This window comes from Aotus nancymaae, unplaced genomic scaffold, assembly GCF_030222135.1.
Source record: "Aotus nancymaae isolate 86718 unplaced genomic scaffold, 86718_ANA_hifiasm-v0.15.2.pri h1tg000059l, whole genome shotgun sequence".
Lineage (NCBI taxonomy): Eukaryota > Metazoa > Chordata > Mammalia > Primates > Aotidae > Aotus > Aotus nancymaae.
The window spans coordinates 17998291-18013684 of NW_026988473.1; the positions used below are offsets into that span (position 1 = coordinate 17998291).

Below are 15394 nucleotides of genomic sequence, written 5' to 3' on the forward strand. Positions count from 1 at the left end.
AAATATTCCCAGCAGGGCAGGAACCCGTCATTTGTCAGGACTTTCTCTGAAACCCTCCAACTGGAGCATTCAGCACACTGCAGGGCCTACTTAACTCTTTCAGCATTGCAATGACACAATTCAGGAGATGGCTCTGTAGGTACTGGGTCCAGACAGACCTGCCATGCGCTAGTACAGGATCACATCAGCCACAGAGGCAGAGAGTGGGTGCCACAAGGAAAGGGCAGGTTTATTAGCTGTGACAAACTTATCAGGAATCATCAGTGCCACCCGAGCTAGTCGGTTAGTGATAGACCAGCGTGGATCCTGATTTCAACGCTGGGGATGCAACTGGGTGCTAAGTGTGAGTGTTCCGACCCATGTTTGGAGGCAAGCTGCCTGTTATAAATAAGACATTTTTAGTGTGGAGCCTGATCTGTTTCTTTGGGCTCTCTGCTGACTGGAGTAATGGTGTTGGTAAGTATTGTGAAAAAGCCTGCTACAAGTTTGGATGTCATTCAGGGTCCCCAGGTGTACTCACAGAGAAGAATGAAATGAGAAAGGACCACAGGGGAAAACTCATCTCTCTCTGTCTCTGAAGGTGGATACGCTCAGGAAACACTTGCCAGAAAGCCAAGGAAAGCTGGCTGGGAATTTGTCTAACTCACCAGAAGTTGGATTCTGTCCCTGCAAAATGAGCTTCCCCAACGAAATGGTCAATTGCTAGTCCAGTCGCCAGCAGTTTCTGACTAGAAGATGCTGATGCTGATGCTGATGCTGATTAAGGAAAGATGAGATAGATGCCTGCCCTGATGCTATACAGGAAAGCCCAGGAACAAACAGATGGCCTGTAGTCAGCTGTGACCAGCTTGGCAGGAGCCAGCCCTGAGGCTCAGGGTTCCCAGGAGTGCTCAGCAAACCATTCCGCCTACATTCAGCATGGCAGAGGAAAACCAAATAGGCCGAGACTAGCCTGCAGTCTGAAATCCAGTTCTGCCACTACAAGCCCTATTAACTTACTTAACTTCTTGGAGACTCAGCTTCCCAGCCTCTACAATGGGAATACGACCTCTCTCCTGCAGGGCTGTAGGGAGGATTACGGATTATGTATAAAAGCTCCTAGGGCAGTGCCTGGCAGCCTGCTGAAGCTTGGAAAAAGGGCAGCAAAAACAAAACAAAACTGAAAGCTGTTTTTCTTCCTGCTCCTCCTGTTATATTTGCTTCCTCAGCTTAACATGTAAGCTAAGCAAAAACAGCCTCACCTCTAATTCCTAGTTCAGCTCTAGTACCAGCAAAACAGGCAACAGGCTGCTGCAGTCACTGAGCACGCTGCCCTCTGCCATGGTCTGGAATTCCCGTCTATGTCTACACCCTGTAGTTTTACTCTGTGGCAAGTACCTACTTGACATTTCAGAAGGGACATTATTTTAATGATAAGGAAAAGGGCAGTTCTGGCATATAGTATCTGGAGTGACAGCCAGACTAAGACACCCAGGTGGTGGCCCACCCCATCTGCTGTACAGTAGAAATGTGTTTCCCTGAAAGACACGGGTGTGACAAGTGAAGAGATCAAATGCACAGCTGATGCAAGGGGAGATCATGACCCTCCATTAAGAAGGAGGGACACTGGAAGACTCGGAACCATCTGCCAGTTCTTTCATTAGTAAGTAATGGAAGATACATTTCCTAGTGTCATGCATCAAACTTATAACCAAAGCTGGCTGTATCACCTGGCCTGGTATTATTTGCATTACTAGAAGAGCTAAGAATTAAAAAGAGGCTTTATTTTATTCTTATGGTGATTTGAACCTCCCTCGCAGGAAAACTTGGTATGGTGCTCAAGCTTTAGAAAGCATTTCATACTTCTTAGAGAAACAAGCTATGCTCATTTGTTTGTTTAAAAAGGGCAGGGGGCTACAATGCCAGGAGCCAGAGAGCTTGCCAGAGAACAGCCTGGCCAGGCATGGTGCTCCATCTGAGTGCCAAGTCGGAGTGTGCCCAGCCTTTGGCATTTTCCAATGATCACGGGGAGCATCAATCTTACAGGCTGGAATGGAAACAGGAGAAAAAGCAAGAAGGCACTGGCAGACAGAGAAACTCTAACTCTCCTGCCCTATTTTCATCCATTTAAATTCATTTCCTTTCGCTCAGGTTTTCATTATCTTGGTTTGGAGTTAATCTGGTATATAGCTCCTGAGTCAAGAGGTCAAGAAGACATGGTTTTATGATGCAATAACGGGCAGCCACTCTGTTTTGTTTTGGGAACCTTGGTGACATCACAGACTAACCCTTGTACCTTGGGACCTTGTATGTAAGAAAACACTGAGTCAGAGAAAGCCTTAGTCATAGGGCTGCTGCAACACAAGGTGAAGAGAACTATTAGGCAATTGAGTGTATTCCCTGCAGGGCTGCTCCCACTTCTATCTGACTTGGGTCTAGATGACTCAAGCGATTCCCTAAGGGAAACTAATCTATGTGGAACAGCTGTCATGAGCAGGGCTTCTGCTGCTCTTCAGCCTCAATTTCAGCCTGCTACCCATGACATCATTCAGTGATTCCTCCCTTCAAGGGTACAGTTTTCTCTTGTATTACAGGTGACTGCTTGAAGGTGGGTAGACTAGAGCACACTGCCACCACTCTTTATTTGGAGGCCTGTAACCTGTCTGAGTGTGTCGCAGGAAGACTGACAGGCAAGAAGACTCAGTTACGGTGTTTCCTGAATATGCAGCTTTCCATTACAATAGTATGCAAGCCAAGATGAAACCACCTCTGTTTGGGTTTCAGCAGCTGTCTGCCTACAGAAGGCTCCAGAGTCTCTGACGCATATTTATATCTCCACTTCGCTGAAGTCACAAGGAACAAACACGTGGAGATTTTCCCTAGAGGCACAAATCCATTCATATTTCTTCAAATGAAGGTGGGGGCGGGGAGGGCAGGAGGAAAACTGCTTATGAACATAATCATCCATGAACACTGCCACATGGATTTTAATTTGCCTAAAGATGATAGCGATTTTGAGTTGTGACTAGGGATAACTGTTCCCACGATAGACCCATTACCAATGTGAATTACTGGCTGTCATTTAATAGGACTCCAGCTGGGAAACAAACCCCACCATCTTCCCAACAGCCACGCCCCGAGATCTAGCAGCACCAGCCTCTCGAAGTCACTTCTCAGTGGAAGGTTTGCTCCGTCTCAGTGAAGCTTCTCTCTCAAGCCTCTGACGTCACCAGGGCGTCCCTCGAGGGCCTGGATAGACTGTCCGAAAGGTCAGGTTCACTCTTGGTTCTCTAGAGTGGTATTCTTTGGGCACCCGATGCTAAATGGAAATACACATAACTCTGACATAAATATGCACATGAACACTTTTAGTTCAAAGCAATTTAAAACTTATTCATGAGAATATAGAAATATTTCCATCTTATCCCCCTTAAATTAGTAAGTTCTTTAAAGTCTTGTAGAGAAAGGTCTCCTTCTTGAAACAAATTTCCATCCCCAGCCCCACTGTGCTGTGCCAGCACCTCTGAAGTGAGATATTTTCGTTTCTTCTAATTGTTGCTGTTCCTCTCAGGCACCTGCCATTTCCCAAATCTCATAAAACATATAAATGGATGAGACTTAAGAGAGGCATGAGATTCCACTCTCATGGTAAGTGTTTTGACATTAACATGCACACCTGAGAAATGATCTGCCCTAAAAATGGCATGGCCTAGTCACGGAGCTGTGTATTCCAGTAAGAAAGTCACTACCTACCCTGAAGCTATTTACATTTAAATTAATTAAATTAAAAACTCAGTTCTTTATGGCACGCAAGCCACATTTTCAGAAGTCAACAGTCATATGTGGCTCGTGGTTACTAATTAGGCGGCACAGCTACTGAATACTTTCATCATCACAGAAAGTTCCACTGGACACACTAGTGTCCATCTGGATTGTGAGTAGTATCAAAACTCCTTGGAAAGAATGTCAGTTCACTGCCTCTTGCTCATTATAAAAGCAACTTGCTTTTCACTGTGTCTACTTAGAAATAGTCCTGAGAGTCAGGAGACTGCCTCCACATGAGAGAAGATTCTTTTTTTTTTTTTTTTTTAAGACGGGGTTTCACCATGTTGGTCAGGCTGGTCTTGAACTCTCGACCTCAGGTGATCCACCCGCCTTGGCCTCCAAAGTGCTTGGATTACAGGCGTGAGCCACCACGCCCGGTCAAGAGAAGATTCTTGACTTGCACATCCTCACCTGCCAGTCGGCTTGCGTTGCTCCTTCCATGATTAACAAGGTCCCGTGATCCAACGGTATCTTCACTCTTTCCACATATGTGTAGTCTCCATTCTCTTCCTAGAAAACAGCATTCACTGTGCTAAATTTTTTGCCTGTGTGATCAAGATGCAACAGAAGCTGACAGTGGTCAAAAAAATGGAAACCTCTACTCAGTCAGACTGTGGGAATCCATATATAGCTCTGTCATTTGGCAGCTGCTTGACTGCGGGCAAGTTACCTCACCTCTCTGAACCCTGACTTACTCATTTGTAAAATGGGGAGGATGACAGTCACTGCCACCTAGGGCTATGGTGAGCCTCCCTTGATAGAAAATGTGTAAATCACTTGGAGACTGGCATGCGGTAAGTGCGAGCTATTCATGTCATCGTCATCATAAGCCAAAATGCAGAAAAGCCCGTTCTGGCCTAAGAAGGAAATAAAAGTCACTTGTACGAGAATTCTTTATATCTGCCTGATGCTGTGCTCTTCATTTTGACATATTCAATGTGGGGAAAATGGCCTTTTAACCAAGACTTGATGGGATGCCTTCTGGTTCACCTTTTCACAGTGTATGCTGGTTTACTAGTTGGCACCTATAGTCACAATTTATCTCATAGCTACTTTGGAGTTTTGAAGATATAGTCCTGCCTCTTTCCAGAACAGACAACAGCAAGATTTTCTCAAAGGGATCTCTGGCTTGATCAAAACAGTGCTGTCAAACTGAGATTGGCTATTTACATCTTTGAGGATGGATCACGACTCCTGTACACTTAGGATACAAATGCCTTGCATTTACACAGAGAGCTCAAAAGCAATTTATGTCCAATATTCCCATGAGTCTTCACAGCATAGGCTGTGAAGCAATCAACTTGTAGTGTGACTCCTCCACAGCTGAAAACCGGGCGCATTAAACAACTTCTGTGCTCACAGCCAACAAAGAGCATGTCGAGTGCTGAGACTGGAACAGATCTGACCTTCCTGATTTCTCTACCTCCATTCTGGGCAGAACGGATGGGTCTATTCATTCATCTGCTTCACTTCCGATGCAAGGGGTTACATTTGGGTTACTGCAGGATTGATTTCAGTTGCAAACTGTGTTTATGTTTATTATTGCATGGGTTCTTCTGAGAACTTAACTGTTTACAAAGATTTCCCCTAGGGAAATCAAAATCAAAACAATAATGAACTTGCATAAACAATCTAAGTTCCAGGCCCCAATTTTTGGCAGAAACTTTGTCAAGCATAGTCATAATTGTTACAGACAGAAGATAGAAGCAATGTTTAAAATAACTTTTGGTTTCAGTGATTGATTTTAATTGTGTCTGCCACCTTTTCTCTTCCAGTAATAAGTGGGCACCAAAACATTTACCTTTGACCCCTCAGACAACTAGAAAGCAGTGGGAAGGTGACACTGCCCTCAGGGCGGCCCAGCTCCATTTCAGAAAAGCAAAAGGCCGCTCTCTGAAAAAAAAAAGAAAAAGTGCCAGACGAAGAAGACACATGTCCTGCTGGAGAAAAGATATCTGGAGGGAGTGCACTGTCCATGAGATTACAGAGTGCAAGGCTCCTTAATTTAGGCTGTATAGTCAGCTACAAGATTCAACACAGCTAGAAACAGAAGAATTTCTGCTACCCGCTACATAATCAGGGAGTACAACATGGGCTTTATTTACATATCAACTACAGACACTAAGACTGGAGAATAAAATAACATAGAAAGGAAAGACACTTAACCACAACACAAAGGCAATTCAGAAATGAAGATCTCTTAGAACGTTAAAAACACTGTTGGGGAGAAGGGGGTGCCAGACCAATGGAAGAGAATAGGTAAATACTGTAGTTCCACCTGGAAACATGAAGCAGGAATGCACCTCACAAGTGAAAGATAATTCCAAAATGCAAGAGAGAAATATCAGCACAGATGGAAAGTTGATGTTCAGTGATCACATTTCACACACAGTTCCTAAGATCTAAGCTTTTCAAATCAGAGAAAGCCTCAGGTTGGTTTTGAACACGTAACATTCAACATAAGCATTGGCTATACCAAAAAGCAGAAAAGGATGAGCCTTCATTTGGGAGGGAGCCACTGGAATTGGTCCACAAAGGAGACAGCAATACACAGGGTACCCTCTGTGAGAGGTGATACCATTCTTTGCTGCTTGTTATTTATTCCTTCAAGATCTCTGATTCAGAAGATACATTCCTAATTTGCAGAAGGAGGTAGACAGGAAAGAGGGCAAGGGATCCTACTAATGCAACACAGAGCTCACAAATGAATCCTTCTCTTGTGGTCAGAGTGGCCACAGACCATAGGGCCACCCTTCCACTGAACCAAGATGCACGGAGACTTTTTCCATCTAGGAGCCAGATGAAAGGCCAGAGGAGCTCACATAGCTGTGCATAAAGGCTCCAGTTGATAAATGGATAAGCAACAGTGGAAACACAGGTCAGACTGTTTAGAGGAGCGCCTTCCTAGTCATTAAGCATGGTTAAGTTACCCAAACACATCTCTGTAGCCCTTTTGATTTACTCAGGGCTTTCTTCAAAACAAAACAAAACACACCTCCAAAAACCAGGGCTAAGGGTAAAATTTTCCATCGCTCATCCTGGTTAAAAGAAGCTTTTAGGGTCACACTCAAGCTACAGAGTGGGTTTTGTTATTACTGTTCTTAGTTTTCCAAATACCTGAAACCCTACAAGTACACGGAAAAAGCGAAAAACACATATTTTTATATTAATGTTGATCAACATTCCCATTTCTCCAACCACAGCCAGTTCATTTGAATGCTTAATTATGCTTTCCTAAGGCTTCCCACAACTCTTACCTCCACCTCACCAAGATATTATCCTATGCAGTTTCCTTTAAGAAAACGCTATTTAGGGTGAAAAAATCTGGGTGTATTTACTGTTATGTCATTATTAACCAACCAACAGATGGGAAACCTAAACATTTTCCTTTTCATTGGAAAGGTAATTCACACTGTATGAGATTTGGATTTTTCTTATAATTACCCCTTTCTTGTCCTAAGAGAATGCCTTAGAAATTATAAACAATCACCAATGCTTTAAAATCATCAGTTTTTCTTTCTAGAATATAAAAAGTAACGTAAGTTTACTAAAGTAAATTATGTAATTGTAATTACTTATTCAACCTCTGCTTTTATAAACTCCATAAGGGAAAGTTTATGTGGTCTTCCCTGTTAAGAAACATTCTCAGTGCCTATCACACATATCAATAAATATATACTGAATGACTGAGGAAGAGGACACAGAAAATGCAGAAAATCACCCATAATCCTATCATCCAGAGTTTACCCAATGCACGCAAAAATTATTCCAGATATACAATCATGTACACTCCATCTGTAATATTTTATTGAGCATTTTTCTATAACTTTAAATATATATTTCAAAAATACAGTTGTGGCCAGGTGCAGTGGCTCACACCTGTAATCCCAGCACTTTGGGAGGCCGAGGCGGGCAAATCATGAGGTCAAGAGATCGAAACCATCCTGGCCAACATAGTGAAAGCCATCTCTACTAAAAATACAAAAATTAAAACTTAGCTGGGTGTGGTGGCATGCGCCTGTAGCTACTTGAAAGGCTGAGGCAGGAGAATTGCTTGAACCCAGGAGGTGGAGGTTGCAGTGAGCCGAGATCCCGTCACTGCACTCTGGCCTGGCGACAGAGCCAGACTCTGTCTCAAAAAAAAAAAAAAAAAGGCTCTACAATATTCGTTTGTATGAATGCATACTTCCTTTAAACTCACAAATACTTTGTGACCACCGTACATATCAGGCATTATGTCAGTGCTAAGGATGGAGCAGTAAGGAACACATGGTTGGAGATTCAGATTTTCACACACCAATATATTTTTTTTAAGAGGTTAAATAAACAAAAAGCTGCTGTAAGTAGATTTTTGGGCAAAACATTTCTGCATATATTTCTAGCATATATTCTTAAAAATGGAATTACTGGAGCCAAGTGTATGAACTTTAGGGCACTGGATGCTACCAAACTGCTTTCTTGAGAAGGCTGCAGCAATCTATAATCACATCAGGAAAATACGATAGTATCTATCTTCTGGCTCAACATTATCAACTGACAATAATGAAAACAAAATTAGGGTAGAAATGACAACTCATTCAAACTTAGAGATCTTGGATTACTACCCCAATTTTTTTTTTTTGAGACAGAGTATCACTCTGTCACCCAGGCTGGAGTGCACTGGTGTGATCTCAGCTCACTGCAACCTCCACCTGCTGGGTTCGAGCGATTCTCCTGCCTCCGCCTCCCGAGTAGCTGGGATTACAGGTGTGCATCACCGCTCCTGGCTAATTTTTTTGTATTTTTAGGAGAGACAGGGTTTCACCATGTTTGCCAGGCTGGTCTTGAACTCCTGGGCTCAAGTGATCCACCTACCTCAGCCTCTCAAAGTGCTGGGATTACAGGCATGAGCCACCACGTCCGGCCCAAGTTCAACTTTGTTTTACATTCTGTTTGCTATTTTGTTTCTTCTGTTGTGAACACTCTCTGTTCACGTCCTTTGTCCATTGTTCTACGGGGGTGTTAATGCTGTTTTCTTATTGATCTATGACCACAGATAGTAAGACATTTACCCTTTGTTTGTCATACTTTTTGCAAATGATTTTCTCATTTGCTATTTGCCTTTTAGCTGTACTTATGATATTTAACACAGAATAGCTCAAAAATTCTTAGAGTCAACTCTACTGACCTTTCTTTGGCTCTCCTTCATGATTTTTATGCTTAGAAAGTCTTTTCCCATCCTGAGGAAAGTTAAATATACAACTGCATTTCCTTTTTTTTTTTTTAAGAGTTTACATTATTTAGACTTAACTCTTTAATCTACATGGAGTTTGTTTTTTTGGTGGTGGTTTTTTTTTTTTTTTTATTCCATGCTTCTTTTTATAACAGTTTCCAGGTACTTAAACCAAAGCCTCCTGCTAGACTTTTTCCACAAGATCAACCATGGCGTATGCTCAGGTGCCAGGCACATTAGGCACTATATCTGTTATTGCTAATCCTCACCACAGCCTTGTAAGGGAGGCAAGGGAGGTGATATTATCCATTTTATCATAAGCAAAGGGAGCTGGAGGGAAAATACTTCTCTAAGGCAAAAGGCTAGCAGGAGGGAAGGCTAGCATTTGAATGTAGATTGGCCTGGCTCTAAAGCCCTATTCTTTCCACTATACCCTGCTCTCCAAAGTAAGCTCTATTCCTTCTGAAATCCTAATATTTCCTGTCCTGATTATATGGCACCCTGACTATACTGTAGGGGTCACAAACACCAGCAAGTAGCCTAGGTGAGAGGTGTGGACTGGGTGCACCACAGGGAGGGGAGGAAACCATGCAGAACCAGGGGCCTGCACACAGGTGGTGGCTGCTCTGCCAATAAGCCGTTCCAGATTACTGCTCCCCCATGTTACCCCCTCTTCGGGGTTTTTCCAGGGAAGCTGATAAGTGGGATTTTTATGTGAAATTTCCTAAGTTAAAAATTTTGGCAACTAATTCAGTGTCTTTGAAAATACTGGGCAATTTAAACAAGTCTGAGGTCCAGATTCAGCTCCAGGGCTGCCCAGCTCTGCTGCTGATGGGTCCATGACATGACTGGCTTCTTTGATTCCCCTGTCAGTCACCTTAGCTGACTTGTGAGAGTCTAAGACCGGCTGTCATCTGATGTGCTCTTGCATCCCCTTTGCCGTTCCATGCCGCAGTGCCTGATAGAAGCTCAGGACACAAGTGCTACTTCATCTTCAAATGTCATCTTCCTTTACTGAATTAAATCTAGAGGTGGAAACTGTGGGAAAATATCAAATACATGTACGATTGCTTTTAGTTAGGAACTGATTGTAGCATAGGTTCCTCCGAAGTTTCAAGCAACGGGCAGAGTTTTAAATTACAGCAGATTTGCTTACTGCATTATTTTATAGTAATTAGAATAAATCTTAGGTGCCACTAACACTTAAATATTAGTGTATCTAGGTCTTTCAAATTAAAATGATACCTGAATGACTGAGGCTGGAGGATGGGAGGAGGGTGACAATGGAAAAACTACCTAACAGGTACTATGCTTATTACCTGGGTAACGAAATAATCTGTACACCAAACCCCTGTGGCATACAAGTTACCTGTATGACAAACCTGCACATATACCCTAACCTAAAAGCTTCAAAAAAAATTAACCTGAGGTTGTCTGTGCACATGAAGGATATTTGTGTACAATGACCAAGTTTGTCCCCTGTACTTTGTTTTTTTTTATTTAACAGCAACTGGAAATTATTTACTGTCATTTATGTCTATCACAAAGAATTGACCAATATGTAAATATGTGATTTGAACATGGGTGACTTACAAGTGTTGCTATAGCTTTTTAGAAAACACAGTCTGTGCCATGTGTTAACCAAGGCCCAGGAGAGCCGGTGGGCTTGTGCTCTGTGTAGAGCTGGGAGGCCAGCCATCCTGTCTCTCAGTGGACAATGTACTTTCCTGATTAGGAAGGGAAGGGCAATGGAAATACACCTCAACTGTTTTATTGCACTAATTTTTTCTTTTTTGCATCTGAAATTGTATTGTTTAATATTTTCAGTAAGATTTTAAAAAATAAATGCCTTGATTTAAAAAAAATTATCACATTCTTCATCTCACCCCCAAATCCACCAGAAAAAGTCATTCAAAGCAAAACATGCTTCCAAATTACTGATTCAGATAACAGTGAGGCATATGGTTTTCCACATCATCTCTGATTCCTTAGATGAGCTAAATAGAAAACCTCCATCTTTTTACTAAGAAGATACTTATAAAAACAAAACACAGATGAGCAGAAAGGACAAGGTGGAAGCCTGCTACCTGCTTCTCGTTTTCCAGGTTCACAGGAAGCACCTGGCACACAGTAACTATTATTAATTTCTGCACTGGAGGCATCAGGAAAGGCTTCACACTATAGGGGGCCCTTTTAAGTGAAGAAGGTGGAGAGCAAGCCTAAGGGAGAGCAAAGAGTAACTCAGTAGAATGGAGCAACCATACAGGGAACAGTGAGAGGCCATGGATTTCTCTGGGCATAGAGCATGTGTGGATCTGACAATCTGGCTAAGGAGTTTCTGTACCATCCTTTGTTCCAATAGAAGCAAATCAAGAATTTTGAGGTGGATAACAAAGTGATTAAAGCAGTCTTTATGCTCCCTTCTTTATTCTCTTTCTCTGAATGACAATGTACAATTCCACAGTTTTACATATGCTCTATACTATTAGTTTTAATTTGATTCAACATTCAACAAATAGTTGTCTAAGTCATCTTGGGCAAGTGATTTAACACTGGAGTCTCAGCCATGTCATCTGTACAATGGAAATAATAATGGCATTAACTATATAAAATTATCAGAGAATTCAATGTAAAGAAGTTAGAATAGAGCCGGGCACAGTCAGCAGTATACACTTGTTATTATTAGCATTTTACTACTGTGGTTATTCCAAAATTCCCAAATGACATCTCCAGCCAGGCCTGTTGTCTGAACTCCAGACTTATACCGTCAATTGCCTGCTTTATATTTGGAAGCCTCAGGCATCTCAAATGTTGCCTGTAGAAGAAGGAACTCCTCAAGCAAGGACACAATCAAAAGCAGAAATCCCTGCTTCTCTTCCACCTGAGTAAACAGCAACTCCACTCACCGCTGCTCAAGTCAGACACCTGGAAGTCATTCTGGATCCTTACCCTCACATCTAACATATTATCGGCAAGTTCCGTCGATTCATCCTCCGAAACATACCTCAAATCCATTAACTTCTCTTCATCCCCAATGCCACTTTAGTCCAAGCTAGCAGTCTCCCACTGCGATGACTACAAACACCTCCTCTTTTATTTAGTCTCTTACTCCTGCCTCTTCCCAAATTATTCTTCACACAGCAGCCAGAGCGATCTTCTAAAATAAAAATCCGGAGTTCTAACCATGAGTTGTAACTATTTCTGCTTATTTGATTACGGTCTAGCTCCCGTAAGCCCCATGAGGACAGGGACTATATTTGTCATGTTTACTACTATATTCCCAGAGCTGAGCATAGTATAATACCTGACACACAGTAGGGATTTAATTAATATTTGGGGAGGGGAGAATGAGAGAAGACAGAGAGAAAGAGAGGCAGGAAAGAACTGTTCCTAGAAATAACACCTGACATCTGGGTAACGGACAGAAGGGAGGGAGTGAAGATTGGAATTAGGGACCTCAGGGCGAAAAAACATTCATTTTAGTACTTTAGGCATGGTGTTAAAAGTGCCTGAGATAAAGATGGTTGTAAGAGAGGTGGGTGCTTTAGCTAGTTTGAGAAAAAAACAGATGATTTGGGACTTGATAATATATGAGAAACAAGGGAACAAGGAAGAGCGGAAAATAACTTACGGTGCTAACCTAACCAAGAGAATGGTCAGGTTAACATGAACATAATGAACTTGCCAGCAAGTGTGGAGTTTTTCTGAGAGAACAAAACGAATCTGATTTTGTCATTGCAGGATAGAAGCCACATGTGCTGTTATTAAGAGGAGATGTCTCGTGAACATGCAAAAGTGATGACTGGAACTTCAAATGAAAGTCAAAGCTAGGCCAGGCATGGTGGCTCCTGCCTGTAATCCCAGCCCTCTGGGAGGCCGAAGCGGGTGGATCATGAGGTCAGGAGTTCAAGACCAGCCTGGCCAATATGGTGAAATCCTGTCTCTACTAAAAATACAAAAATTAGCCAGGCATGGTGGTGTGTGCCTGTAGTTCCAGCTACTTGGGAGGCTGAGGCAGAAGAATCACTTGAATCTGGGAGGAGGCTGCAGTGAGCCGAGATCGCACCACTGCACTCCAGCCTTGGCAACAGAGTAAGACTCTATCTCAAAAAAAAAGAGTTAAAGCTGGAAGTAAGAGACTCAGAAGTCACCCCACCAAAGAAGGAATAGTTAAAGCTATAAGAACTAATGAGATCCTATTTATTTGTTTATTCAATCAACAAGCATAGTACTAAATGCTAGGAACGTAATGACAAATAAGACAGAAAGGGACCTTGCCCATATGATATTTACATCTACTGCCAGTTTATAATCTCCTAAAAAATAATGTAGAGAACAATAACAGAATCAAAGATAATCCTGAACCTCTATATTTAAGGGGTTGATTGGGGAAAAAAGCAGCCTTAAAGGAGGCACAAAAATAGCAATGAGAAAAGTCTGGGAATTCTAAAACAAGACAGTATTTCAGAGGACGAAAACTCAGATAATAGATGGGCAAGTTTCACACACAGAAGTATCCTGGTAACCAATATGACAATGACAAGAGAGGATGACTAAGGACAGGCCAGCGGACCTGATTTGAGGTCAATGGTATGAGAATAATTTCAGCCAAGTGGTGGGATGGAGCTAAAGAGCAGGTGTGCCAAGAATGAGTTAAGCTTTGAGAAAGGGGAGACTACAGATGCAGAAAACTCATTCCTGAATCTGCTTCAAAAAGAAGAAAAAGCCGAAGATGTCAGCATATCTGCAGGGTCAAGCAAAGCATTTCTTCTCGATAGTAATGAAGAGACTTCTCTAGCCCACTGGTCCAAGGATCAGACAGGGGGTGGAGTTGCTTGACCATGATACTCACGGCATTTTTTGCAGACTGAAATGATATTCGAAAACTAAACGCTAGCCCGTGTTACAGCTACTTACCTGCTGAGAGCCAAATGTCTTGTTTATTTGCCCTATCGCTCAACTTATGGCTATGTCAGTTATGTCCTCTTTTTTTCTTTATCATTTCTTTTCAGCTTGTTTTCCCAAATTGTGGTGTTGCCTTGCCCTTGAGAACCCAGTTGGGTTCTAGACTGTTTCCTGGATTATCTAAGCTTGAAGCTATAGTTGGGCTGCAAAATTGTTCCTCCAGTGCTGATACAAGAACATAGCTGGACCTTTAGTTCATAGTGGTAAAATATTTTTAAAATCTGACATAAACACAACATATTAATTACAGAAATGATGAAGACAGAATAAAGCTGGGACCCTACAAAGTCATCTTTGCAGAGTTCTTCTGCTGACTCAAACCACACTTTAAATGATGACATCCTAGCATCGATCTGAAATACATTACTTTAAAAACAGAAGCTGTTTCTGAAATAAGATCTGCTAAAGTAAGAAGCCAGCTAGAAAAACACAGATTTTTAAAGTCACTGAGGTTATTGGTTCAAAACAGTTTTAAATTCACTTGCCACATACAAATTTTTGAGTTTTTCTAAAACTCTTTCCTGGTTTTTGATTTATTTGGCTTGGAAGGTTCTGGAGAGGCAAATGAGAAGGGTAAGCAGAAAGGACTGGTGCGATCAATCGTTCTATGCCAGGCACACCCAGTGATATTAAAAGCTCAATGACATGGGACCTCACCAATGTCTCACACTAACTTAAGAGAGTGTGAAATGTTGCACATATACACCATGGAATACTATGCAGCCATAAAAAACGATGAGTTTGTGTCCTTTGTAGGGACATGGATGAACCTGGAAACCATCATTCTCAGCAAACTGACACAAGAACAGAAAATCAAACACCGCATGTTCTCACTCATAGGCAGGTGTTGAACAATGAGAACACATGGACACAGGGAGGGGAGCATCACACACTGAGGTCTGTGGGGGGGGGACTAGGGGAGGGACAGTGGAGGGTGGGGAGTTGGGGAGAGATAACATGGGGAGAAATGCCAGATATAGGTGATGGGGATGGAGGCAGCAAACCACATTGCCATGTATGTACCTATGCAAGAATCCTGCATGTTCTTTACATGTCCTCCAGAACCTAAAATGCAATAAAATATACATATATTTAAAAAAAAAAGATTGTGGGAGGCCTGGGCAATTGTTGGCTGCAAAAGAGGCTCTCTCTTTTGCACAGCACCGTAGCCCAAACTACCAGGCAGACTTCTGCCTTTCCTTCTGGAATGCATACATCGAAATGGAAATGAAATTTAGAATGAAATACCTGCTGACAGGGTTTAGTGTTCAGACTTACTGTCGAAATAGTACTGGGGTAGGGTGGAGGTGACAAGTTACTGAATTTGAGCAAAAACAAACCTGGCTTTACACTCACAGTTGTAGCTGTTCCAGCTACACTGAATGTGCATGTGAAATCAGAAGAGTTTATGTG

The 15394-nt window shown here is 42.2% G+C and overlaps 1 protein-coding gene across 4 annotated transcripts in view; it reads right to left on the bottom strand.

The window, feature by feature from the left end:
- Positions 1 to 203: 203 nt before the first annotated feature.
- The window catches only part of ALKBH3 (alkB homolog 3, alpha-ketoglutarate dependent dioxygenase), a 40385-nt gene continuing 25194 nt past the window's right edge, over positions 204 to 15394 (bottom strand). For 3 of the 4 annotated variants that reach the window (XM_012452402.2, XM_012452401.2, XM_012452400.2), the window contains exons 9-10: positions 4216 to 4314; positions 204 to 3298 (exon numbers count right to left, since the gene is read on the bottom strand). In XM_012452402.2, coding sequence (XP_012307825.1) covers positions 3206 to 3298; positions 4216 to 4314 — 192 coding nt within the window. In that variant the 3' untranslated portion in view covers positions 204 to 3205. Of the gene's footprint in view, positions 3299 to 4215; positions 4315 to 8485; positions 10055 to 15394 lie in introns of those variants that run through there. The other variant, XM_064365008.1, reaches the window with a different exon arrangement.